Source organism: Chroicocephalus ridibundus, chromosome 14 (assembly GCF_963924245.1).
Source record: "Chroicocephalus ridibundus chromosome 14, bChrRid1.1, whole genome shotgun sequence".
NCBI classification, from domain to species: domain Eukaryota; kingdom Metazoa; phylum Chordata; class Aves; order Charadriiformes; family Laridae; genus Chroicocephalus; species Chroicocephalus ridibundus.
Genome location: NC_086297.1, coordinates 15,115,195 through 15,141,552, shown reverse-complemented (window position 1 = coordinate 15,141,552; position 26,358 = coordinate 15,115,195). Strand labels below are relative to the sequence as shown.

The 26,358-nt window shown below is 43.7% G+C and overlaps 1 protein-coding gene across 4 annotated transcripts; it reads right to left on the bottom strand.

Annotated features, from left to right (window-relative positions):
- On the bottom strand, nt 1-25,415 carry LOC134523339 (myosin heavy chain, skeletal muscle, adult-like). 4 transcript variants are annotated; one of them, XM_063352182.1, is made up of 38 exons: nt 25,212-25,415; nt 24,980-25,123; nt 24,730-24,886; nt 23,354-23,381; nt 23,139-23,256; nt 22,960-23,052; nt 21,456-21,519; nt 21,265-21,363; nt 21,068-21,171; nt 20,849-20,987; nt 18,427-18,545; nt 18,176-18,325; nt 16,928-17,098; nt 15,852-16,162; nt 15,681-15,738; nt 14,270-14,357; nt 14,061-14,178; nt 12,773-12,896; nt 11,858-11,994; nt 11,399-11,654; nt 9,647-9,889; nt 9,387-9,563; nt 9,156-9,301; nt 8,978-9,068; nt 8,497-8,886; nt 8,127-8,253; nt 7,904-8,022; nt 7,434-7,630; nt 6,182-6,365; nt 5,930-6,095; nt 5,634-5,758; nt 5,089-5,397; nt 4,785-4,988; nt 4,372-4,497; nt 4,102-4,272; nt 3,911-4,015; nt 3,673-3,768; nt 1-153 (listed from the first exon to the last, which is right to left on the bottom strand). In XM_063352182.1, the coding sequence occupies exons 1-38, from the start codon at nt 25,413-25,415 to the stop codon at nt 1-3; spliced, it is 5,811 nt and encodes a 1,936-aa protein (XP_063208252.1). The 4 variants fall into 4 exon arrangements, with proteins under 4 accessions (XP_063208252.1, XP_063208249.1, XP_063208250.1 ...); XM_063352179.1 differs by having other exon boundaries at nt 15,681-15,751; nt 15,856-16,162; XM_063352180.1 differs by having other exon boundaries at nt 15,681-15,748; nt 15,856-16,162.
- Nucleotides 25,416-26,358: the final 943 nt, after the last annotated feature.

Here is a 26,358-nt window from a genome sequence, read left to right as displayed (position 1 = left end):
TCATTCTTCTCCTTTATTTTTCCTATAAATTTCACGACTCTTCATTCGGAGCTTGTCAACCTGCGACTCTGCAATACCAGCCCGCTCCTCAGCTTCCTCCAGGTCATGATGTATCTTGCGGAACTTGATGAGATTGACATTGGAGAGCTCCTCCTGTGAGGGGAGAGGGGGCTGTGAAAACGTAAAGGCTGACATCTCCATTTTCCTCTACCTGTAGCCTTGGAATTCCTGAAGGAAGGGAAAGGTCCATAGCCTTTGTTCCCATTTTCCAGCCTTTATCTAGGCTCTTGATACAGATCTTCTCCAACTTTCTGGTTTGTTATCTAGAAAATTCACTAAAAGTTTGATGGAACTCCTTTTTATCTACAGAATAATACTAAAATTGTATTTTATAACCAAATGCTTATAGCAGTAGGGAGACTGACAACATGCTATGTTGTATCTTAGAACAACTTGACAGATCAGGAGTTCACTTCATCCATGTACATCTGGGTTTCAGAGCCGAACTAAAAAGAAACCATTGCTCGTCACCTACATATCTTTGAATATGACTGTGTTGAATTTGGAATCCTGCTTTTTACACCCAGACTTGAAGACCAGTAGAAGCAACGTTCTGTTTCATGCTCTAGGCCAGTTGAATTCTGGCAAGACGTTCACAGAAAAAAAATACCTGTGAATGTATACAGACAGAAATTGTCTGTGTCAAAGAAAAGACACAAAAGTAAACACCCTTCACTCCCTAATCCAAACAGTTATTAAACCCCTTTTCCCTCTTTCTACCTTCCTGCCTTCAATGACAATCTGTCTACCTCTTGTTGATCGGCATGTATTTCTAGAACGAAAGACTCAAACAGCCATGAACGACTTTTATTAAATACAAGAACCGGAACTTTGAACTTCGAGGTTGGCAGGAATCTTAGGCCACCATTCAGTTCAGTCTCCCACTCACACAGGTCTAGGACCAATGTTAGATCTGGTTGCTTAGGGACTTGTTGAGTTTTGAGCATCCACAAGAATGAAGATTCCACAGCCTCTCTGGGCTCATGTTTCAGCACTTAAGCATTTTCATCGTGAAAATATTTATCTTACTGTCATTCAGAATTTTGGTGAAGCAACTCGTGCCCTTTGGGCACTCATCCTTTCAATGTGCACCTTCGAGACAACCTTGTCTCCTGTTCAACACCACCACATTTGACCATTGAAAACACCACAAAGAATTCTTCTTGATAAATTCATTCTGGCAGTTTCCATTCATCTTCTTCTCTTTCATTTGCCTTGAAATTACTTCCAGGAGGATCTGGAACACGATCTTCCCGGTGTGTGAAGTAAGGCTGACTTACTGTGGCTTCCTAAATCCTCCCTCTTGCCCTTCCTTAAGATAAGTGTTTTTCCGGTCATCAGAGAATTTCACCACTTGCAATAACCTTCAAAGTGAATAAAGCAATTGCAATGGCATTGGCAGCTTCCCTAGCACAGTCAGATGCATCTGTCTAGTCTATCGGACTTGTGTATGTCCAGTTTGCTTAGGTGGTTCCTAGCTCAGTCTTCCTTTATAGGTTGGCTTTCTTGGCTCCGTCCTTGTATGTTCAGGCAATGTCCTTATAGTCCTCATCCCTGCTTCTACTTTCCATATGCTTCCTTTCTGAATTTGAGCTTAGTCAGGAATTCTCTATTCATAATATATAGCCTCATGCCAAAACTGCTTGACCTCTTCCACATTCCTGTGCTTTGTAGAGGTGGTCCTTAAAAACACAGCTCATCAGTCATAAGAGCTAGCACACTGTATGTATGATCTCAGGGAGGTCTTAGCTCTGCAGTGGCTGTATAGACTTCTAATTCCTCCTGAATGTTCCCCATGCTGTATGAGTTTGCCTACAGACAAACGAGATGGTTTTCCTGTCATGCTGCTTTCTCAGGGGAGGTGTGAGAACTTTCCCCAACATGCTGTTCCGTAGATACTTCCTCCCTGCATCCATTTGTTTTTTTACTTTAGGGAATTTTATTACCATCCCCCAATAAACCTAGTTTAAAGGCCTCCTCACTGAATCAGCAAGCATGCTGGCAAATATGCTCTTACCTTATTTGTTCAAATAAGTTCATCACTCCCTAGAAGTTCTTGTTCCTCACAAAAAACCCCCATGTAGTCATAAAAGGCAAAGCCCTGCCAGTGACACCAGCCACATAACCAGCTGTTTACCTGAAGAATGCATCTTTTCATACCTGAGCAGTCCTCTTGACCAGCAGAATCAGGGAGGACAACACTTGAGCTTCCATGCCCTTCACTGTAGTCCCCAGAGCTCTGTAATCTCTGGGCAGTATCACTAAGTATCAGAAACAGTGATTAACTCATGATGAAAGGGATCTCAGCAGCTTACCTAGTCCTGCTTCCTTCTCAAAGCAGGACCTACCTGCCTAGGAGAAACAATGTCTGATAATCTGATGGCTAGCCGAACTTTGTTAGTCCCTCCACAACATTCTGAATTAGAGCCTTTGGCAAGTAGCAAACTTCCTGAGAAAGCAGATCTGGTTAGCAGATTCTTCCACCTATTTAGAAAGGAACTTCCAACAACTTTCACCACAACTTCATGGAAGCACGGGTCAGGCTCACCTGGCCCAGAGGTCTCCTCTGAGGAAGTGTATCTCACTTGTCACCAGACCCTGTATCTAGTCTATTAGTCTACATCTGTGGGTAGTCAATGTGCCTTCTCCTAATGACAGATGTCAAAAACTTCCAGTTTCTTGTAAGTGTCCATCAAGCGTAGCCTAAGGAAATTTGTCCTTCCATGTAATGCAGGATTTGAGCTCTTGCACCTCCAGGGTCTCTCTGAGGACCTGTTGATCATTCATGCCTGTTTGTCATTCCAGAAACAACACAGCCTGCTCACCTCCTCCTGAAGATACTTCCCTTGGCAATTCATCACCCAATCAGAATGAATCACCCAAGCCTCAGGAAGAAAACCTGAGGCACTCCAGTAAGACAAATCCATTTTTTCCCAGAAGCTCTGTTTTGACTGAGAACTCTGAAGAGCTGAGATGATCACTCGACGTGGTGCTGGAAACTGATCTATACCATGTTACCACCATTTCTGGAGCACTTCTAGGAGGCACCAACAATCCTGAGCAGCAATTCTGGGGCCCCCATCTGCATTTAATGCAGCATGAAATGCTAAATCACTGTTTGCACACCCTAGTAACTCATATTCCCTAGAAATGGAATAAATAGAAGCACAGTAGCCTTCTAAGTCAACCTTTTCTCAGAAATACATTTCCATATTATGTGTAACTTCCATAAGTCTAGCACACTTCTCAAAAACACATTTTTATTATCAGGGGACAGAAATATCAAATAAAAAGATGGTATTAAAAAAAAGAACAAAAACAATTTAAAGATATTATATTAGTCAGAGACTTAATAAGAAATTACTTAATTACTGTGTTCTTGTGAAGGAGAGTTGAGGATTATTTACATTCAATAAAAATAAAATCCTCACATTTTCAAATATTTGCTTATTATTCTGTGAAATTCCTAATCAGTCCCAAGGATACATTATCAAGCCTGAAACATATCATGATAAAAGAAAAAAACAACATATAAATGCACAAAATCACTTCCTCAATACCCAAGTTTCCCTCTTTGAAACTGACTTTGCCGCCATTCAGAGTGATACTTACAGCCTCCTCAGCTTGTCTCTTGTAGGATTTCACCTTCGTTTGCAGCTTGTCCACCAGATCCTGGAGCCTCAGAATATTCTTCCGGTCTTCCTCAGACTAGAGGGGTTGGTAAGCAGGAAAGGGAATGAATTATTGGTTCCCCGCCATGTGAGGTTACGCTTCCCCTTGGGAGTGGTGTGCGCAAAATCTGACGTGCTGTGAGAAAACTCTTTCAGCCCAAGGAGGCCTCCTGCCGTACCTGGTAGGTCAGCTCCTTCACCCTCCTCTCGTACTTGCGCACCCCCTTCACGGCTTCGGCGCTGCGCTTCTGCTCAGCATCAACCTCCCCTTCCAGCTCCCGCACCTGCAATGAGAAGCCCATCTTTGGAGCTTCCCTGGTATCTCTCCAAGGCACGTGCTCACTCCTGCACAAATAAAAGCCCTACGCACTCTGGCCTCCAGCTTCTGGATTTGCTTCTTGCCTCCCTTCAGTGCCAACTGCTCGGCCTCATCCAGACGAAGCTGCAGGTCCTTCACCGTCTGGTCCAGGTTCTTCTTCATCCTCTCCAGGTGAGCGCTGGTGTCCTGCTCCTTCTTCAGCTCTTCTGCCATCATGGCTGCCTGATGAGAGCAAAGAGGCAAAGCCGTTTTTGGGGCTGGAGACATTCTCGGGGAGAATACATCCACCACCAGCAGCAGGGAAAGGATCTCCCGACTCACATCTGTGATGGCCTTCTTGGCCTTCTCTTCAGCATTGCGGGCTTCCTGGATCATATCCTCCATTTCACCCTGAATTTGCATGATGTCTGTTTCCAGCTTCTTCTTGGTGTTGATCAAGCTGGTGTTCTGTGCAAAGAAAGATTACAAGACTTTTATTATAAAGCCTACAATACCAAACCTACAGTCTGAGCCAAATCTTTATGCTTCAAATTGCAATTAAAAATCTGGAATTATTTTTAAAAAAGTTGTTTACAAAATGTCAGTGGTGGGATCAGGTGATGGGTTGTGAAAATTCCTTCCCTTGTAGACAAGAGTAGGGAAGCTCTTCCAGATCATTCTCACAACCTGATCACTGAAACATACCAGTCCTCCACACCGGATCTACGTGACTGATTTCCACACAATGGCCTTACCTGGGTATGGAGGAGCTGCACACGTTCAGTGGCATCCAGAAGCTCCTGCTCAGCCACTTTCCTGGAGCGCTCCGTCTGCTCCAGGGCTGCCCGTAGCTCCTCAATTTCAGCCTGCAGCAGGTTTGCTCTGCGCTCCACCATGGCCACCTGCTCTTTCAGGTCCTCCTGTGTCCTGAGAGCGTCGTCCAAGTGTAGCTGGGTATTCTGTAAAAGATGTAACAAAAATTGCAAGGTGTCAGTGTGTGCTTGGGTGTCAAAAACATCAGGGATGTCATTTGTCTTACTGTAGCTTTGCTGAACAGACCTTGAGCACTCCCTGTGTGTTTCTCAGGTTCTTTTGTGCCTCTGCAGCCACACGGTTGGCGTGGCTCAGCTGGATCTCCATTTCGTTCAGGTCTCCCTCCATCTTCTTCTTCAGCCGCAGGGCTTCATTCCTGCTCCTGATCTCAGCGTCCAGGGTGCTCTGCATGGACTCCACAATTCTGAGGTGGTTTCTCTTCAGCTGGTCGATCTCCTCATCTTTCTCTGCTATCTTCCTGTCAATCTCAGACCTCACCTGGTTGAGCTCAAGCTGGAGGCGCAGGATCTTCCCCTCTTCGTGTTCTAGAGACGCCTGAATATGAAAGAAACATTGTGTCCCTAAAAGGATTTTACCTACAGCACTTCTGTACCAAACCCCCTCTTACAGAGAAAAATGAGTACTTTTTCTCTGGGTGATGTGGAAACTAAGGCACGACCTTCACACCGAACAGGAAGAGAGCAATGACATTTCCTTGACTGTCCCAAGATTTTATCTATCACACTTCTCCTCATTAAGCCTCTATGGAAAACAATGATTATGGGCTTTACCTCAGCTTCCTCCAGAGCAGCCTGGATTTCAGATTTCTCCTGCTCAATCTGCTTCTTGACTTTCTCCAGCTCATGAATCGCCTTTCCGCCCTCGGCAATCTGCTCCGTGAGGTCGGAAATCTCCTCTGTGGGAGCAAAGACCAATGACATGGTCAGGCACAGAGCAGAATGGGAAGGGCCCTTTCACACCAAGGTGACAGGCATCTTTGCCGACCTGCAGGCACAGACCCATACGGAATGGCAGTAGCGGTGGCTAGGGAAAGAGCTCTGCCAGGAGCCGAGGAACGGGGACTTACGCTGCAAGTTCTTGTTCTCACGCTTCAGCGTTTCCAGGTGGTCCAAGGACTCCTCATAGGCATTCTTCATCTTAAACAGCTCTGTGCTGAGAGAGCGAGACTCCTTCTGGGAGGCTTCCAGCTCAGCCTGCGTTTCCTCATACTTCTGCTTCCACTCTGCCAGGATCTGAAGAGAAACGGGGCGTGAGTATGGCTGTGGCAATCAGGAGGGGACGCTCTGCCCAGGAGCCCCAGGCCTGGAGCCCAAAACACCTTGTCAAAGTTCTTCTGCTTCTTATCCAGTGCTGCGCAGGCAGCATTCGATCGCTCCACGTCAATCATCAGGTCCTCCATTTCATTCTGCAGCCTCTGCTTTGTCCTTTCGAGGGAGGCACATTTGGCATTGACAGCTTCAACGTGTTCCTCAGCATCCTGCAGGCGCTGTGCCAGCTTCTTCCTGGGAGGAGATAAGCACAGGTCATAACTGAGTATCAAAATGGAGACTGTGTTTTTCTTTCACTGTAGTGCTGAGGCACTTTGCAGTATTTATTCCCCACACACAGAGTCAGATCCTGTCCCGGACAGTCAGTTTGATTAATTTTCCTTTCCCCAGGGTCTAGATTTCCCATTGGTCTCTGGACTATAAATTGGATTGAGAGCATTCCTGAGGAGAAGGCCTTGGGAATGTTGGTGTATGAGAAGCTCAATATGAGCTGGCAATGTGTGCTCGCAGCCCAGAAAACCAACTGAATCCTGGTCTGCATAAAAAGAAGTGTGGCCAGCAAGGCAAGGGTGGTGTTCCTGCCCCTCTACTCTGCTCCTGTGAGACCGCACGTGGAATACTGCATCCAACTTTGGAGTCCTCAGAATAAGAAGGACATGGACCTGTTGGAGATGGTTCAGAGGAAGGCCATGAAGATGATAAGAGGGCTGGAGCACCTCTCATTTGAAGACAGGCTGAGAGAATTGGGGTTGTTTAGCCTGGAGAAGAGAAGACTCCGGGGAGACCTTACACCAGCCTACCAATATCTGAAGGGGGCCTACGAGAAAGATGGAGAGGGACTTTTTACAAGGGAATGTTCTGGTAGGATGAGGGGTAATAGCTTCAGACTGGAAGAGGGTAGATTTATCTGAGATATAAAGAAGAAATTTTTCACTATGAGTGTGGTGAGGCACTGGAACAGGGAGTCCAGAAAAGCTGGGTATGCCCCATCCTGGGAGGTATTCAAAACCAAGCTGGATGGGGCTTTGAGTGACCTGGTCTAGCGGGAGGTGACCCTGCCCATGGCAGGGTGATTGGAACTAGATGACCTTTAAGGTCCCTTCCAATCTAAGCCATTCTATGATTCTATGATTCTATGACAGCCTTTGTCTTGCATTCCCTGTCATATGGCCTTCTGGGGCTTTTCCATTTCATATAACTCCTTTCCAACCTACTACTATGCTTTTATATTTCAGAATCTCAATGGTCTCTTCAAAGTTCAATTATTAGTCTCTGCAAGCCTTCCCCACCTTCCCCACGTACTTGGCCTCCTCCAGCTCCTCCGTGCGCTGAATGGCGTCCGTCTCGTATTTGGTTCTCCACTGGGCCACTTCGCTGTTGGCCTTGGACAGGGCACGCTGCAGCTCCCCCTTGGCCTCCTGCTCCTCCTCATATTGTTCCCGCAGCAAGTCACAGTCGTGGCGAGCAGACTGCAAGGCGTGGGCCAGGGCACTCTTGGCCTGGGTAGAGAGTAGGATTGGGGCAAGAATGGTAAAGATCCTGGGAAATATCTTCCGATGAATTAATTTAACACAGAGCACAGAGCTGCTGGGAGGGTGTAGGTGTTTGCAATGGAGGAGAGAGGTAAGCCTGGAGGAAACAATCCACTAATAACACTCCCCGAGAAATTAAAATCTTCTCCCAGTATGGCTTGTGCTAAGCAGACCCTGTCCCCAGTAGGCAGTGTGGAGTTAAAAGTGCTTTCAGTGGCCAGCTGTAGGAAAAGTCATCACCTTTATCTCTTCCTCTAAGTGCCTTTTGAGTTCCTCAATCTGTTGGGTGAAAGCCTGCTTGCCTCTTGACAGCTGAGAAATCAGAGCATCTTTCTCCTCCACCTGCCGCGAATATTCACCTGGGAAAGCACACAGAAAGGAAGTATTTTCATTGTCATTCTTGACCCAAACCAACTCTTTTAGGATGCTCTCCCATTCCTCAGCACAAAGGAGGCTCTCGCACCTGATTCTGTCTGCAGACGAGCTCTTTGAGCACTGAGGTCATTGATCATGCGCTGATGCTCTTCTTCTTTTGTCTTAATCTCACTTAGCTGGTCTTCCAGTGTGCGACACATCTTCTCCAGATTTGCCTGCGGAGATCACAGAGAACAAAAGAAGATTAGTTTCTGGACTCCTCCTTCTCTCCAGCAGCACAAATCTCACCAGAATAGTGTGAACAGACATACACGCTCTCTTCAGCTCATTGGCGTTAGAGGGTTAGAAACACAGTTCCAAAGAGAGGCAGAGAGTTATACTGGCACCTGACTATATTTTAAAAAGATATGCTGCAACACTATTTATTTTCAAGTTGATTTCAGTATATTTTTCAGTACCTTGGCTTTGGAGACAGACTCCATGTTACTGGCCAAGTCATCAATCTCCATCTTCAGCTCACTCTTCTCCTTCTCCAGCTTCTGCTTCACTCGCTGCAGGTTGTCGATCTGCTCCCCAAGCTCAGCTGTGCTGTCCGCGTGCTTCTTCCGCAGGGCGGCAGCCGTGGCCTCGTGCTGCAGCGTGGCCTCTTCGAGGTCACGACGCATCTTCTGAAACTCTGCCTCACGCTTCTTGTTCATCTCAATCTGAGCTGTGGTAGCCCCTCCTGCTTCTTCCAGGCGCTCACTGATCTCCTCGAGCTCCCTTGAGAGGTCAGCCCGATGCTTCTCTGCTTTTGCCCGAGAGGTTCGCTCTGCCTCAATTTCCTCCTCCAGTTCCTCAATACGCGCCTGGGGAACATTGGGCAGGCTTCACACCCATGCCCTCCTCCTTCCTCACCTGGGACCCAGTGGTGAAAGAGGGGAAGGAACAGAGACTTGCCTGCAGCTCCTTGATCTTCTTCTGCAATTGCATGCCCAGGGCTTGCTCATCCTCGATTTTGCTCTGGATCTGGCTGATTTCAAAGTCTTTCCTTTGGGCAAAGCAAACCATGTTAGAGCTCAAAGGAAGAAGACAAGTGCACCAGCCCAGCACTCAGGTGCCCCACAGCCACACTTACTTCTTCAGTTTCTCATCCAGCTGCTGCTTATCATTTTCCAAATCCATTATGCTGTCATGGGCCAGCTTCAGGTCTCCTTCGAGTTTCCTCTTAGCTCTCTCAAGGTCCATGCGCAGTTTCTTCTCTTGCTCCAGGGACCCTTCCAGCTAAACACAACACCACCATCAGTGTTCCACCAGCCAGGTCTAACTTCATACCTGTTCTGTTCTTGCTGTCTGCCTGTGTGCTTACATCGTCCACTTGCTGCTCCAGCTTGGTCTTGGCTTTGGTCAGCGTATTGACTTTGTCCTCTTCTGCCTGCAGGTCATCCAGTGTCTGCTGATGGGCCTCTTGGAGGGCTTTCTTCTCTTTTGTCAGCTTCACAATGGTCTCGTCTAGGGTTGCCATCTCCTCTGTGAGGTTTTTAACCTTGAAGGAGAAAATAATGTTGTTACAAGAATCAGAAATGGATCCCTTTTCCTTGAGCGAGTGTCAGAAAACCTATTGTATACCTTGTTTTCGGTGGCATGTTTTTCCTTCTCAACCTTGGCCAGTGTTAACTCAAGGTCGTCAATATCTTTCTTCAGCTCTGAGCATTCATCCTCTAGTTTTCTTTTCTTGGCTGTCAGCTCAGCATTCATCTCCTCTTCATCCTCAGCCCTTTCTGTCACCTCCTTTACTTTGGCTTCCAGCTGTATTTTGGTTTTTATCAGCTGGTCACACCTTTCCTCAGCATCAGTCAAGCTGTCTGCTTCCTACAATCAAAAGAATTCTTGAAGTTTTTCCTATTACTTGTTATATCTTGTGATTTTTTTTCACTCCTTCAATTTTTTTACTTATAATTTTACATATGATATAATCAGCTTCATATTTTTCACTGAAGTGATATATCACGCTTCAGCTCTATACAGACTCACATGTATTCTGTAGGTTTTTCTTCTGACTTTTGCCTCAGTGTTCATTGCTAAGAAGCCTATAATAATTCTGGTGAGGATTTGGAACCCAGCGTCCTGACTCCTGAAGGAAATGCCCTTTCAGAAAAATTGAACCCACTCAAATACAAGTTTATTCCTGGGATAAAGATGTCTGTCATGCTTTTTGTCATACATTGAAGCCTATGAAATCATGAGAATTCTTTCACATCTTTGTTTACTCATGTTCCTATTAGAATACTTCAGACAACATTTTATTTATAGTGTGACCATATGGTCACATGTACTTCATATATATTTATATACTTTACACTGTGTATGTATGTACACATATTTTTTGTAAACTTTATATATGTATGCATTTTATAAATATATAATTTCTGTGTAGATATATGATATAAATATATATTAACACATATGTGTTTATACATAGATATATCCATGTCATACATATGAATCCATTTTTTACATATTCTATATACACACATACACTTGCATTGAAGATAATTTCTTCTTTACATGCTGTGGCTATCAGGAGTAGGGAAGCGATCGTGCCTCTGTACTTGGACCTGGTGAGGCCTCACCTCGAGTGCTGTGTTCAGTTCTGGGCCCCTCTGTACAAGAGGGACATTGAGGTGCTGGAGCGTGTCCAGAAGAGAGCCACCAGGCTGGTGAGGGGTCTGGAGACCAGGGCATCTGAGGAGAGGCTGAGGGAGCTGGGCATGTTTAACTTGGAGAAGAGGAGGCTGAGGGGAGACCTCGTTGCCCTCTACAACTCCCTGAAAGGAGGGTGTAGAGAGGTGGGTGTTGGCCTCTTCTGCCAGGTGAATAATGACAGGACCAGAGGAAATGGTCTGAAGTTGTGGCAGGGGAGGTTTAGATTAGATATTAGGAAGAATTACTTTACTGAAAGAGTAGGCAGGCCCTGGAGCAGCCTGCCCAGGGAGGTGGTTGAGTCACCATCCCTAGAGGTATTTAAGAAACATCTGGATTTGGCCTTTCAGGGCATGCTCTAGTGGCAGAGATTGTAGGTTGGTTTTTTGTGTGTGTATGGTTGGACTCGATGATCTCAAAGGTCCTTTCCAACCATGAAGATTCTATGATTCTATACATTGAGCCTATGAGGATGTAAGATTGAAGTCTCTCCAATCCAAATCACCTGCCTGGGCCACATATAGGACAGTCTTATGTATGCCTTTTACTTAAAAATTTGAGGTTCATCATGGTTGCTGTGCAGATTAACCTGTCCTACTTGATTCTGTTCTTTGGAAGGCATGTTTGATCTTCATTTTCTATGAACCAAGAATTATGAAGTGCACTGATGGTACTCACAGCCTGCACTTGGAGCTGCAGATCGTTTTTCTCCTGCACCAGTTTCACCATTTTCTCCTCCAGCTCCTTCCTCTTTGCTTCAGACTTTGCAAGCTCTTCCTTGACTTTCTCAAACTCTTGTTTCATGTTGGCCATCTCCTTCTCAGATTCTGCGCTTTTCAGCAAGGGCTTGATCTTGAAGAAGAGCTTCATCCAGGGCCAGTGCTTGACATTCATGAATGCACGAATGTTGTACTGGATGCAGAAGATGGACTCCCTGAAATGCAAATCAGAGTGACTAAATCACAGAATCACAAAGTGGTTGAGACTGGAGGAAGTCGCTGTAGGACATCTTGTCCAACCCCTCTTGCTCAAGCACAGTCACCTAGACCAAGTTGCTCAAGACACATAGGAAGAATTGTCAGTGTCATGCCTGCAGAAACAACGGACAGTGAGATGAACTTTAAGAAGAATGTCTACCTTCTCTCCACCATTCTCTGGTACTCCACTCTCATCAGGAAGCCCCTGCACCTGGCTTGCGTGCGAGTCATGAGCTGTGCCAGTTTCTCATCCCTCATCTCCTCCAGGAGTCCCAGCAGCCCAGCTTTGAAGAACACCTTGAGAAAGAAGGTGACATAAGGCATCACTCTTAGGTCATCAAAACACCAACATTCTGTTTTCCACCAACACGAGATTCCATTTCCATAGGGATTACTGTTACCAAAGTCACGGCTACTTTATAAAATGGGAAGGTGGTATTTTTATTTTAGTTAGTTCTCAGAACTGACTGTAACCACTCACACTGTCACACCGATATACTCACAGACATCAGTGTTTATGCGTCCAGGCAGTCTGATTGATATGAATTACCTGACACACAGAAGACAAGGAATTTTAGCTACCAAATCCTCACTACACCCTCTAGGTTTATCTTGATTGGCAGTCAGAAACTGGTAACTGGACAGGCTTTTTAATCCCTTTTAGGAATCAATGACTTTGCAGAATGTTCTTTCACTTCAGAATATTGCTTCATACTTCACAAAACTTGGTGAGGGCTGCTGTCCATTTTCTTTTGTTTCCTCATTTTCTGTATCTTTTGGATGCAGTCATTCTGTTGTCATTGTCTGAGTTAACAGAGCACAAACTGTCTACTGATGGGACTACCCTGTGGTCTTGGTACAAACTACATCTTCCTGCTACCAGTTACAAATGCTACCAGTTTTACTGATGGCAAACATATCCTTGGCTATCTATGTACGATGCTGTTGCTTTAGTCCTTGCACTGATTTTGTTTCTAGTGCTTTTATGTATGTACATCTCTATTTATATTTCATTCATACCTATCTTAATATTTCTGTAAAAAATCTCTATATTTTAACCAAGTTGTACTTGTACCTTGGTGTGACCAAATTTATATTGGGTGTGATCAATGGCAATGGATCCAAGGAGCTTCTCAGAAGCTTTCTTGCTATCCATGAACTGTCCCTCTGGGACAGCACGTGCATTCAATACTCTGTATCTGTAGGAAAAAAACACAGAATGTAAGAATATTCTTATTACCCAAGCCAACATTCTTTTTAAGAGAAGCTTGCTGGCTTCCCAATATGGCAATGTCTTGGCTGAACGTTGACTGGTTGTTTGAGACATTCCTTTGTTAGATAGGGATACATTTTCTGAGCAATGTGAGAAACTTACCCATTATAATTCTTCATGGAGCAGATGATACTACAGTATCATTGGCAGTAAAATAATTGTTAAAAAAATGGGAACATATTATAATGAATGCATTATTTAAATAACTAAAATACAGAGTTTAAAAACAGCGCATTAGTTAGGAATTTGAGCTAGCTGGGACTGGAAGGAAACCTGGCACACCAAATAATCTGTGTCTAAGTAATCATATAGCTCTCAGGGTCCTGAAAGCACTTAATGGCCATGACTAGCCTCACCTAGGACCTCCACTGTGGGCCCACAGGCTCCATTTCAGCCTCGGCCTGGGATCTCACTTCTTGCCTGAGTTACATCACAGCTGTTCTCCAGCTCAGCCTCTGGCCTTGCTTTCTCATTGGACCTTGGACCCGTACTGTACATGGTTGTGTCTTCCATGGAGCTCTTCTATGGATATTGTAGCTTTGTTTCCAGTGCTGTCTCTGGCCCCATCTCCTGCTGCTCCTGACAGGGCTACCCACGTGGACCCTGGATGTGATTCAATGCTTGCCTTGGCTAGGAATGCCAGTGTACCCCTTGCCAGCTCCCAGCTTTGGCCACTGTGTTCAGACCCTCTTGGATTGCATGCTGTTGGGTGCTGTTGGTGAGGGCATGCCCTGAGGTCACTTTCAGTTCCCAGTTCTCCTTCTCTTAGGGAGCAGTTTGGCCATTGGTGCTCCCTGATAATTGCTTATACAAATTCCAACTGTTCTTGCAACAGACTATGTCAGGAGCTTTCTAGGGAGGATACTAGTACGTTCTGTTTGCTTTCAACGAGTCATGTAATGCTATCAAAAGAACAGATGAGACATAAGGTGCTGAGTAAAGATAATAAAGATTATTTATCCCATCTCTACAAAAGATACACCAATGTCATAACATGGCCCTAAATCGTCCCACCAGGTTAATAGACTGGGTTAATAGTCCCCCAGCATGGACTTAGCTATAATAAGACAGTATGCTGTAGAAACCTGACCTCTGTTTAAAGTCAGCATAGACAACTCTGCTGGGGAATCCTTTTCTGCAAATTCTGATCCCTTCCAACACGCCGTTGCACCGAAGCTGGTGTAGCACCAGTTCATGTTCCATGACACCTAACAATTCAGAGCACAAGTGAAGATTGTGTATCGCAACATAGAGATCTTCAGTATCACAGGAAAACCTCTATATACTTGAGGTTTTTACCAGGTGTTTTTGTTTCATTGGGGATGATGCATCTCACAAAATGTGGGTGAGTGCTGCGCAGATTGGTCATCAGCTTGTTTAAGTTCTCCTGAAAAATTATGAACAAAACTTTATATTAGTAAATGTTTATTCTGTGCATTCACCTTTACAGTAAAACTACTACTAAAACTACTAACAGTAACATCAAATTTGCTGGAACAGTACGAATTGTCCATTTTATGAATACTATGATGAAATATAAAACAATTTGCCATTTTGCTCTGGAAAGCTCATACAGTGCTAATGACATAATTTTATCTGAAATATCACTATATTTGATATCTTTCACAAATTCTATTCCAAAAAATGAGTTAATTTGAGTGAATATTGGTCTTTATTCAAAAAGCCTATTGCCTGTGTTCCATGTGGAGCCAAGAAGGAAAGATGCTTTTTCTACGTGTGATTCAGAGGTAGGCACAAAGATGACAGTAGAGGAGAATGAGGCATCAAATTCCAGCTGTGGTCCAAAGCCTTATAAACTGAACAGCTATCAGCATTCCCCCTGCCTCAAATCACATCTGAGGGGGCAGATTCCCATTTTTTTTAACCTGTATAAAAATGGTATTTTTGATATATAAGTCATGTTTTTTGAAAAGCCAGTTTTTGCAATTATGGTGGACACCAAAAGGGAATAAAAATGAGTGTGGCAGAGGCTTCCAAGTTTATCTTGGAAAAATAGTTTTTCAAGTATGTGACATAAAACATCATTTTTCGGGAAGCACAGGAGGAGAAATAAGAACAGAAGGACAACTAAGGAGACATTTACAAATGTTCTTCACCCATGAGAGGTCAACTCAGTTTGCTTCTGCCAGGTGAAGCTGCTGTTCTTCCCTCCAGGTATTCAGGACCACAGACTGTGTTGAACAGCAACTTCACCTGGCAGAAGCATGTGAAAAAGCCAGGCAGGAAGGCCCAGGCTTGAGAAAGAACTGTTAAGCCTCTGACTTGTTAGCAGTCTAGTGCTCAAGATACGAGGATATTTCACACATACCAGAATAACTCCTGGAGCATGCAGCTGACATGGTAAGGGCAAAGAAGTCATTTAACCAGAAAGCCCAAACAATTTCATTACAACACTATATTTCACCATGAAATCTGGAGGAGAGGGAAAGAAGGCTTCCAGGCTATATAAGACAATTTTATTATGATAGCTGATAACACCATTGTAAATTGGGGAATAAAAGTATAAGTTCTGTATCCACTGCAACAGAGGTTAAGTGACATAATGGATTTCCTTGCTATAAGAACGTGGGTCAAGAACTCTAAAAAACTGTGACTACAGCTTACCAAACTAGAACCAAGAACCATTCAGATTTCAAGGGAGTTTATTTTCTATGTCCAGATCAGCAGAGATAACAAATTATGTACTTACCCGGAAAAGTGCTGAGACAGTCTGGAACGAAGAACCCTTCTTCTTCCCACCCTTCTTGCTGCCACCGCCTTCTACACAATTAAAAAAAAAAAAAAAAAAGTATTTTAAAATTTTTAATTTGTAATTTTCCCTGTACATTGTGCATGGATGAATCTAAAGATTTTATAGAACTGACCTGCTTCCCCGCCATAGCTGGCAAAGAGTAAAGCCAGTGTCTTCACTGATGATTTCTGATACAACCCAATGACAGTTTCATTCAGGGGATCCTTGTTCTTCTCAAGCCAGCCAGTGATGTTGTAGTCTACTGTACCAGCGTAGTGCACCAGGGAGAAGTGGGCCTCAACCTTCCCTTTGGTAGGCTTGGACTTCTGGAAGTTGCTGGACTTGCCCAGATGCTGGTCGTAGAGCTTGTTCTTGAAAGAGGTGTCAGTTGCCTTGGGGAACATGCACTCCTCTTCCAGGATGGAGAAGATGCCCATGGGCTGGGAGAAGGCAAAAGAAACACTGACGTCAAATTGGCCTTTATACACAAAGGTGTCTGGTCTTATCTCAATAGAGTATGAAATCAAATAAAAACTGTAGTGTCAGTAAGGCAATACTTCTAATTCTTTTCAAATCCAAATAGCAGGGTTAAATGTGGATACTTACCTGGTTTACATTCAGAGGCTCAGTGACTGATGAAAATTTACATTGTATTTGTGCCAGAAAATTTGAAAAATAAAGTTATAAATGTCATATTCCCAAAAACTCTTGGTCTAAACAGCTCACTGTATGTATATGTCTTAACAAAAGTTCTCTTTGCTCAAGATCCTTCTAGTCACTGAATGCCATGTCCCAAAATGAACTTGACTGCTCTCTTAGTACTCCGATTGATGTGCATGAAGGTTCCATTTTTCATATTGCAAATATTTTTTTTAAAAAATTCCTGTTGTAGTTGTACTGCTAGGCAGAAATGAATCTATCAGAGCTTAAGGGAAATGTGCAGGCTTTATAGTGGAAGCGAACTCTAGCTGTTATGAAAGAATACTCTTATTGGGAGCTTTGCAGTGTTTTGGCACTTGAAAAGAGTTCTGTACAGAGCTGCTGCCATGAAGGTGTTGAAACCTCACAGATGAAATAAGCTATGTATTCAGGTATTTCGAATAACTAAAACTGAATGTTTGGATGTGAATGTGGGAGAGTCCTCTGAAAACTGATGCCAACTATAGAATTCCCAGATGCATAATGCACCTGAACAGGAAGGATACCTTCTCAATGAGCTCAATGCAGGCAGCCAGGTCCATCCCAAAGTCAATGAACGTCCATTCAATCCCTTCCTTCTTGTACTCCTCCTGCTCCAGCACGAACATGTGGTGGTTGAAGAACTGTTGCAGTTTCTCATTAGTGAAGTTGATGCACAGCTGCTCAAAGCTGTTGAACTGCAAAACACAGACATGCAGCTATTTTGAACCATGCTCCTACTCCTATAAAACAGGAGGTTTACTCCATTGCTTTCCAGCTCAGACTAGATCCATACTTAGATCAGATTATAATTCATGTGTAGCACGCTTCTATAGTAACTTTCCTGTAACAAGCATGTGCCAGACAGAGATGAGGAGCCTGATCTGTGATTTACTTAACAGCTATATCTATCAGAAAGAGCCAATGGCAGGGCAAGTGCCTTCTTCCTAACACTGACTAGGGTTATTTGACATACTAAGTGCCTGTGGTCAGAGGAACTCTATGTAATTGCATGTCATGCATCTGAACACTAGCACTGCAGCTCCATTCTCTCATGTCTGCACTCTGCTCTTGTCATGCAACAATGGTATCATATGTTGAAAGAGGAGAAACTTGAGAAATTTAAATTAATAGACTTCCACAGTGAAAATTACACTACACTAAGTGTTATGTGCAGCATTTTCAATATCACCTTTCCCTTCTTATTGAAGAAAGTCAGACTTCAAATTCAGTGCTCTCAAAGTATTTTTGGTATTCTTCACAATAAATATTCCTAATTTGTACACAGCTGTATAGCATACTCAGGGAAAAACATTAGACTAAGTCCCTAGGCATGTTATAACGCTCTTTTTCTGATTCAATTTTTCATCTTTCAATTATTCCATTGAAGATTTTCTCTTCTTTGAGATCAAATCCTTGCTTTTCACTGCATACTGAAACACATAATTTTTGGTGCCACAGTACATCAAAATTGATGCTGCAAAAAGCCTGTGTTCCTTTGCCACCGTTTTCAGCCTATAATGGCCTATCTGACACTTTCTGCGACACTACCCGCTTTCTGTGCCTTATAAGAATTTTTATACTTCTGGAGAGTGTTATTACTGAGTTGTTCTTCATGTAAATCCATGACCTTTGTATGGCCAGGTGCTTCTGAGCTCCTACAAGTGCATAATCATTTTTCCACTATCAGGTAAAATAAAACAACATATTTATCTGAATTTCCTTAATAGTTGGATGTCTCTTCTAAGAAGCATTTAACAAACTCTTTTCCTTACATCAAAGATCTCGAAGCCAGCAATGTCCAGGACACCAATGAAGTACTGTCTGGGCTGCTTGGTATCCAGCTGTTGATTGATAAGAACAACCATCCACAAGAACATCCTCTCATAGACAGCCTTTGCTAAAGCACCCACTGAATTGTGCACCTATACCAGGAGGAAAGAAAGAAAGTTACCACGTGGATCGGAAAAGAATGCTCATGATGTTAATTCAATCCAGAGGTTCCCAAACATGAACTGGTTGTTACCTGCTGCACAGTTTGACCCTTGGTCACATATTCATTCCCGACCTTGACTCGAGGGTAGCACAGCGCCTTGAGCAGGTCTGCTGAGTTCAGACCCATCAGGTAGGCAGCCTTGTCAGCAACTGATAACAGAGAGAGTAATCAATTATTGGATGATGCACAGGTTTTGATAAAATTATTTAAAAACAAATATTCTCTGAAGGCTAGGTTATAAAAGTCATGGAATATCCTGATTTGAAATGCACCCACAAGGACCATCGCGTCCAACTCCTGTCTCCATACAAGGCAACCTCGAAGTTAAACCATATACCTAAGAGCATTGTTCAAATGCTTCTTGAACACCGACAGGTTTGGGGCCGTGATCACTTTCCTGGGGAGCTTGTTTTGATGCTTGGCCGTTCTCTCAGTGAAGAACTTTTTCTTAATATCCAATCTGAACTTCCCCCGACACAACTTGATGCCATTCCCTTGCATTCTATCACCATACAACAGAGAGAAGAGATCAGCACCTCACTCTCCACGCCCCCTCATCAATGAGGTCACCCCTCAGTCTCCTCTTCTCTAAACTAAACAAACCTGAGGATATCAGCCTCCAACCTTGGGTTCCAGAGGTCCCAGGGCCCATCACTGGTGTCAAAGACAGAGCCAAAGAAGGCATTAAACGTCTCCGCTTTATCCCTGTTTGTGACCTGACCAGCCTCATTAAGTAACAGACCACTGTTTTCTTTAGTCCTCCTTTTGCTGTTAACATACTTTAAAAAGTGTTTTCTGTTATCCAGCACAGTACCGGCCAGTTTCAACTCTAACTGAACTTTTGCTGTATGAATTTTCTCCCTACAGCAGCAAACAGCATCTCTGCAGTCCTCTTATATAGCCTGACCTTGTTTCCAAAGTCCATATACTATCTTTTTCCTCCTAAGTTGCAGAAGAAGATCCCTGTTCAGTCAAGCCACCTTCTGCCCTGCTTGCTTGACTTCCAACACATAGGAATTGCCCACTCCTGTGCTCTTAAAAGATGTCTCTCAAAAAGTGATCAGTATTTATGGACCTCAGTACCCTTGAAAGTAGATTCCCGGGGACTTTACTAACTAGTTCCTTGAGCATCCTGAAGTCCGCTCTCCCAAAATCCAGGGTAGTAGCTCTGCTGACAGTTTTTCTCATATCACCGAAGATTTTAAATGCACCCATTTCATCATCACTGTGGCCAAGACAGCCACGAACCTTTACATTACCTACAAGAAGATCTCTACAAACAACAGATCTAGGAGGGTACCTTTCCTACTTGTCTCCCTTAGTACCTGTATCAAGAAGTTATCTTCAACATATTTCAGGAATTTCCAGGACCTGGTTATGTCTACTGTATGATAGTCCCAGTTAACATCTGGGAAGTTGAGGTAAGCCATAAGGACAAGGGCAACTGATCTAGAGATTTCCCTTAATTCCATATAGAATAGTACATCGGTGTCGCCATCCTGGCCAAGCGATCTGTAGTAGACTCCCACAAGAACATCTGCTTTATTAGCTTTTCCCCTAATCCTTACACAGAGGCTTTCAACCATGTCTGTACAGTCCAACTCCTCTTTTACATACAGTGCTATCCCTTCACCTTGTCTGTCCTGCATCTCACTCCTGAAGAGCCTGTAACAATCCATCACAGCACGCCAGTCACAGGACTCTTCCTACCAAGTCTCACTTATGCCAGTGATGTTGTAGCTCTGGGACTGAGCCAAAGATTCTGGTTCCCCTTGTTTATTCCTCATACTGCATGCATTATTGTACGCACTTTTCAAGTGTGTTCCAGAGCACTCAGTACATTGTGGAGAAGAGCGTAACACTCACTAGCACGCCATCCCTCAGATATTGTCATGCTGCTACATAACTTATGTCTAGTAAGCCCCATTTTATTCCATTTCCCCTTTGAATCTAGTTTAAAACTCTTTCAATCAGTCCCACTAATTCATGAACAAAAATATGTTTTTCCCCACTGAGAAAGGTGAATCCCATCAGGCCCCAGCAGGCCTGGTGTCACCTAGATTATTCCATGACTAAAAAACCCAAAATTCTGCTGGTGACACCAGCTTCAGAGTCAGATATTGATAAACTGTGTCTGCCTGTTTCTTCCAAGGTTGTTCCCTAGAACTGGGAGGACAGAAGACAGAGAATGTGATGTGAGACAATGGAGGAGATTTCAGAGCCAAGAAAGCTAAAAATTTAGAATTCAGTCTTAAAGACGATGAGAAGATATCTAAGCAATGTTTTTGTCCTTGGAATGCTGAACTCAGCTTCTTAAAAAACAAAAAAAAGTCTTTTCTTAGAAGAAAAAAGCTTGTCATTTTCAAAAAACACCTTTTCTACAGACCGTTAGTATTACAATAGAAAATTTTGCTGGTAGTACAGAGAGATCAGTAGCAAATTATCCTAATACCTTCTGTGCCATCCGGCTCTGCCTGCTCCTCACGCTGCTTCTGCTTGAACTTCAAGTTCCCGTAGTGCATGACAGCCCCTGTCAGCTTGTAGATGGCTGTTTTCTCATCAGGAGTGAAGCCCAGGATGTCAATGGCACTCTGGCAACAGAATCAGTCAAATAAACCTCTGGGCCATTAAGTGGAACCTTCACCATACCAGTGTGCTCTGTGTCACTTACATCTGTAGCCATCAGCTCCTCCTGGTCATTAATGCTGGCAACAGTGATCTCACCTTGACTCACAAATTGGTAGTCATAGGGGTTGGTGGTAATGAGGAGCATGTCTGTAAAGACGAATAGGACATATCTGGCTGTAGGAATGAAGATAAACGTCAAACACATTCAGATTCCATCAAACAAATTATAATACTTCCTACCAATCAGCTCTGGCTTCTTGTTGGACATGATCTGATAGAATATGTGGTAGCTTCTTTCTGCCTTCAGCTGGAAAGTGACTCTGGACTTCTCCAGCAGATCTGGCAAAGACGGCAGGACAGAGTTAGGCCTGAGAAAGTACATTGAGGTGGAAAGGGAGGAAGGAATGTGATCAGGTGAGGAGGTCTCTTACATGTTTCAATGTCAGCAGAGGCCAGTTTGCCTGTAGCTCCAAAGTGGATTCGAATGAATTTGCCCTTAAGATAAGGGAGAACAAAAAAAGAGATGACACTTACAAAGAGAGGATGAGTAGAATGACAGAATCATAGAGTCATAGAATCACAGAATGTGTTGGGTTGGAAGGGAACTTTAAAGGCCATCTAGTCCAACCCCCCCTGCAGTCAGCAGGGACATCTTCAACTGGATCAGGTTGCTCAGAGCCTCATCCAGCCGGGCCTTGAATGTCTCCAGGGATGGGGCCTCCACCACTTCTCTGGGCAACCTGGGCCAGTGTCTCACCACCCTCAGTGGAAAGAACTTCTTCCTAATGCCTCATCTAAACCTGCCCTGCTCTAGTTTAAACCATTGCCCCTTGTCCTGTCGCTACATGCCCTCGCAAACAGCCCCTCCCCAGCTTTCCTGTAGGCCCCCTTCAGGGACTGGAAGGGGCTCTAAGGTCTCCCTGGAGCCCTCTCTTCTCCAGGCTCAACAACCCCAACTCTCGCAGCCTGTCCTCACAGCAGAGGGGCTCCAGCCCTTTGATCATCTTCGTGGCCTCCTCTGGCCCTGCTCCAACAGGTCTATGTCCTTCTTGTGCTGAGGGCTCCAGAGCTGCACGCAGTACTCCAGGTGAGGTCTCACGAGAGCAGAGGGGGAGAATCCCCTCTCTGGATCTGCTGGCCACACTTCTTTTGATGCAGCCCAGGATTGGCCTTCTGGGCTGCGAGTGCACATTGTTGGCTCGTGTCCAGCTTTTCATCCACCAGTACCCCCAAGTCCTTTTCCACAGGGCTGCTCTATTACATCATCCCCCAGCCTGCATTGATAATGAGGATTGTCCCGACCCAAGTGTAGGACCTTGCACTTGGCCTTGTTGTACTTCATGAGGTTTGCTCGGGCCCACCTCTCTAGCTTGTCCAGGTCCCTCTGGATGACTGATTTTGGAGAACAGGAGGAAAACTCTACTTCCTAAAAGATGTTATAGATTTCAGAGGTTTACTATGAAGGCACAAATGGCAACATCACACATTGCAGCAAGATAAATTCTGACTAGACATGAAGACCAGCATTTTTACTGTGAGTGCATTGTGGTTTTAGGAAAGGTAGCCAGAGGCTGTGGAATCTCTAGTCTTGGAGATTTTTAAAACTTGACTGGATCAGGTCTTGAACAATCTGATCTAGATTTTAAGTAAGTCTTGCTGAGGGCTGAATTAGAGAATAAACATTTTAGACAGTGTAAAAAATATATATATATCACTCTATCAGTTTACTGTTTCAGGATATGTTTGTATTGAGTGTAAACTTAGTTTTATTTCTGTCTTTTATATGTGTATGCTATCTTCTGTTTCAATACATAGCTATAAAATGAGGAAATATTTGAGGAAACACAAATACAAATTTCTTATGTTGAACTTCAGGAAGCAACCAATATCAATACACTTCTTCCTACTTGTAAAATGAAGCTGGTTTTGACTCACAAAGCGTGAGGAGTTGTCGTTCCTCACGGTCTTGGCATTTCCAAAGGCCTCCAGCAGTGGGTTGGCGCTGATGATTTGATCTTCAAGTGTTCCCTACAGGATTATTACTGTTAAACCACATAGTTCAATCCACATAACAACTGCAGAACTAGACAAAATGTTAGTAACTGGTAGCTCACACGTATTTTGCCTGTTGGCTGCTTCTCGTCCTTCTTCTTCTCCCCACTCGCTGCAATTGTTGCAAAGTACTGGATGACACGCTTTGTGTTCACAGTCTTCCCTGCACCGGATTCTCCGCTGTCAAACCAAAGAGAGAAGCAGAGAGCCTGTGGTCAGGCAGGAGGTCCCCTGGCACCGGGCAGCCCCGCAGGGACCCGAGCAGGGATGTACATACGTGATCAGGATCGACTGGTTCTCGCGATCTGTGAAAAGAGGCAGAAACAAAGAAACTTTAATGCCAATGAACAACAGAAAAAACACTAAAAGTGGTCTAAAAATAAGATACCATGATAGTTGTGTGACAAAAACATTTGTTTGGCACTCAAGTAACTCCCCTCAGTAATACACTACCTTAGGAAAGATTTTGGATTCTATTGAAAATGAAACCTTTCCGTAAAGCTTTTTTCCTCCCTTTCTTTTTCTTTCCTTTGTTCATTCATCATTCATCACTAATACAGAAGAGTGAATGTTTTCTAATGTACGTTTTTTCACAATCTTAATTTTCTCTTTTTATTTTTTGCTAAGTTTCTTGCAGATCTTCAGAATTGAGTATACTTTAAAAGTTAGAGTGAAAACAGTAAAATAAAAGAGAAAAAAATTCCAATGAAATTAAAATTGCAGGTCAATGTTAGGTTACGTGATAAAAGAGAGACACAAATCCATATGATTCATGGCCTCTTCCCTCTAGAATACTCTGTTGTCTGCTTGCAATTGACTAGCATTTGGAATAATCCCTGACTCAACACTTAACACCTATACCAGGTTGCTACACCTGATCTTAATTCTTTATTTCCTCAAGTCGAAATCACTATTCCTTACACATGCCCAACTTCTTTTTTCCAGTATATTATGCGCATCGCACAGCCTTGTGTGCTCCAATTTTACCACATGACCAGGCAGATATATGCAAGTCAAAACTTTCATCATTTTTAGTTTTCATTCTTTCAAGTGGAACCGCTCAGAGCTGTGCTCATGCAATCCACCCCACAATGTCCCACAGGCAGCCACAGAGACTTCTACACTAAGGAACTCCCTAAATGTTTGGTAGACCAGGGTAGCTACAGCACAACTGCTACAAGAGGAGGACACTTTTTTGTCTTGGAACATTCTAATTATTTTCTTATAGTTCTTTAAGAATTAATATCTTTTTATACTGTGCCCCCCCAAAAGGAGGAAATGGCTTTGTTGCCCACTGAAATAATGCTTTTGCAATATTTGCTCAGATTTAGATTTGCACTGCTGAAATCCTGAAATGGTATGTTAAGTTGCTAAACCTGCTGTGAGGGGGTTTAGCACTGAGGGACTTACTTAAACAAGAGAACGGAAAAAGAGCGGGAGTAATTCAGTCTATGTTACTTCTTGTAACAGTCCTTAGAGCTAAATCAGGTTTGGTTTAAAGGGGCTCGTGGAATCTTTGGAGTAACAAAATATAGGTGATCTGGGAAATCACCCTGGAAAGAAACAATTCAAACTGAGCGTTTAGACACAACTTGTTACGCCCTTGAAAGGTATTCACAGTAGAATTAACTTAAGGGAGTTACACCCACTCACCAGTCAGCATGGACTGATAGGCTTTGTCAGAGATGGAGAAGATGTGTGGAGGGGCCTCCTGGCGCTTCTTGCCTCGGTAGGCCAACACCACCTCCGGGTTGTACACCGGCAGCCACTTGTAGGGGTTGACAGTGACGCAGAAGAGACCCGAGTAGGTCTGCGAGGAAGGGAGACGGCACGTTGGCTTCCACTTAGCCTGGCAGAGCGGTTCCTCCTAGCTACCCAAAGGCAGAGTGCTGCTGGTACTTACGTAGATCATCCAGGCTGCGTAACGCTCTTTGAGGTTGTACAGCACAGCGGGCTCGTGGAGGTGGGTCATCATGGCCATGTCCTCGATTTTATCATACTTAGGAGGGTTCATGGAGAAGATTTGATCATCCTTCACGGTCAGGGTCTGTCAGAGGAAGGAGAGATCCATGCATGTCAACTAAGAGCCCAGAATGGGTATTAAACATTGTTTGTAAATCTTGCATTTTCCTCACCTCTCCACCTTCAGTCTTGACGGTGACCTTCCCTGTTTCTCTGCTCTGGATTGTCCCTTTCACAAAGGATTCCTTAGGATGCACCACAAAGACGGATGTCTTGGCATCAAAAGGCTTGTTCTGGGCCTCAATTCTCTCCTTTTCTGGCTTTCGGAGATATACAGCTGCCTCCCCAAAGACGGCCATCTCAGTGTCCGAAGACATGGCTGCAGTTTATTTGGGCTACACCTGTAGAGAACTCTGATGAGCAAAATGTTATTTCATGACAATATTGTCTTCAAGAGGATTAAATTTGTCCCATCAGAGGCTTGCTTTATGATCAGTCTGGTGGCAACAGCAATTTTTATTATGACTACCCTGTCATGCCATAGTATGCTATTCCTCATCTGCATTAGCACAAATACCTTTTTGATAAAGATTAACTGAATCCACCCTTAAAAATAAAGGAAAAATATAGTTGCTTCTACTGGGGAGTTATGGGTCTGTGTGTGCGTTACTTAGCTGTGAGGAAGTACATCATTGTACAGTGTCCAAGGTTGCCTGGCATGAATACTAACAGCTTGAGTCTAATAATTGTAGCAAATTAATTACTGATAGGTGTTCAAATAAATGTTGGTTGTGATCTGTGTCTTCACTTGACTCAAATCCCTTACCAGCAACCAGGGAATTTGCAGTGCACTAAGAGGACACTGAATCACATTTCAAAGCTAATCATCAGGAATTGTGTGTTTTGCAACACAATATATTTTAAAAGAAAACATGAGATAAAGTGATAAACTGACTCATATGTTTTTAACTAATGAATAAAATAGACAAATATTTTGTTCGGGTGTAACTTCATCACTTTGGATACTGCCAAGTCAAAGACTTAGGGACAAAAAACCCACACTCTACTTTAGTCCATCTTAAATATGAGACATCAGCTGGAAGTGGGTTTAAGTACAGGTCAGTGGAATTATAATTGAATTTTACATAACAGAGACAGTAAACAGCTTGTCAGCAGGAAAGAAATTCTATCTTAAATGGTCTCCTATTGTAAGTGTTCAGCAGGTTACAAAGCACTATGGACTTTCATAGTGTTCTGTGCACAGAATGACCGTCACCAGCTCTGCAAGATCTAGTACTGGAAGCAGCATAACTACATCAT

Excerpts from the sequence above, each read along its gene's own strand:
- LOC134523339 (XM_063352179.1), bottom strand. The coding sequence starts at position 25,415 with ATGTCTTCGGACACTGAGATGGCCGTCTTTGGGGAGGCAGCTGTATAT. Across the intron at positions 24,887-24,979 it reads ACGCAGCCTGGATGATCTAC|ACCTACTCGGGTCTCTTCTG; the intron begins GTAAGTACCAGC and ends CCTTCCTCGCAG. Across the intron at positions 8,887-8,977 it reads AGAAGATCAAGGAGCTGCAG|GCGCGTATTGAGGAACTGGA; the intron begins GCAAGTCTCTGT and ends AATGTTCCCCAG.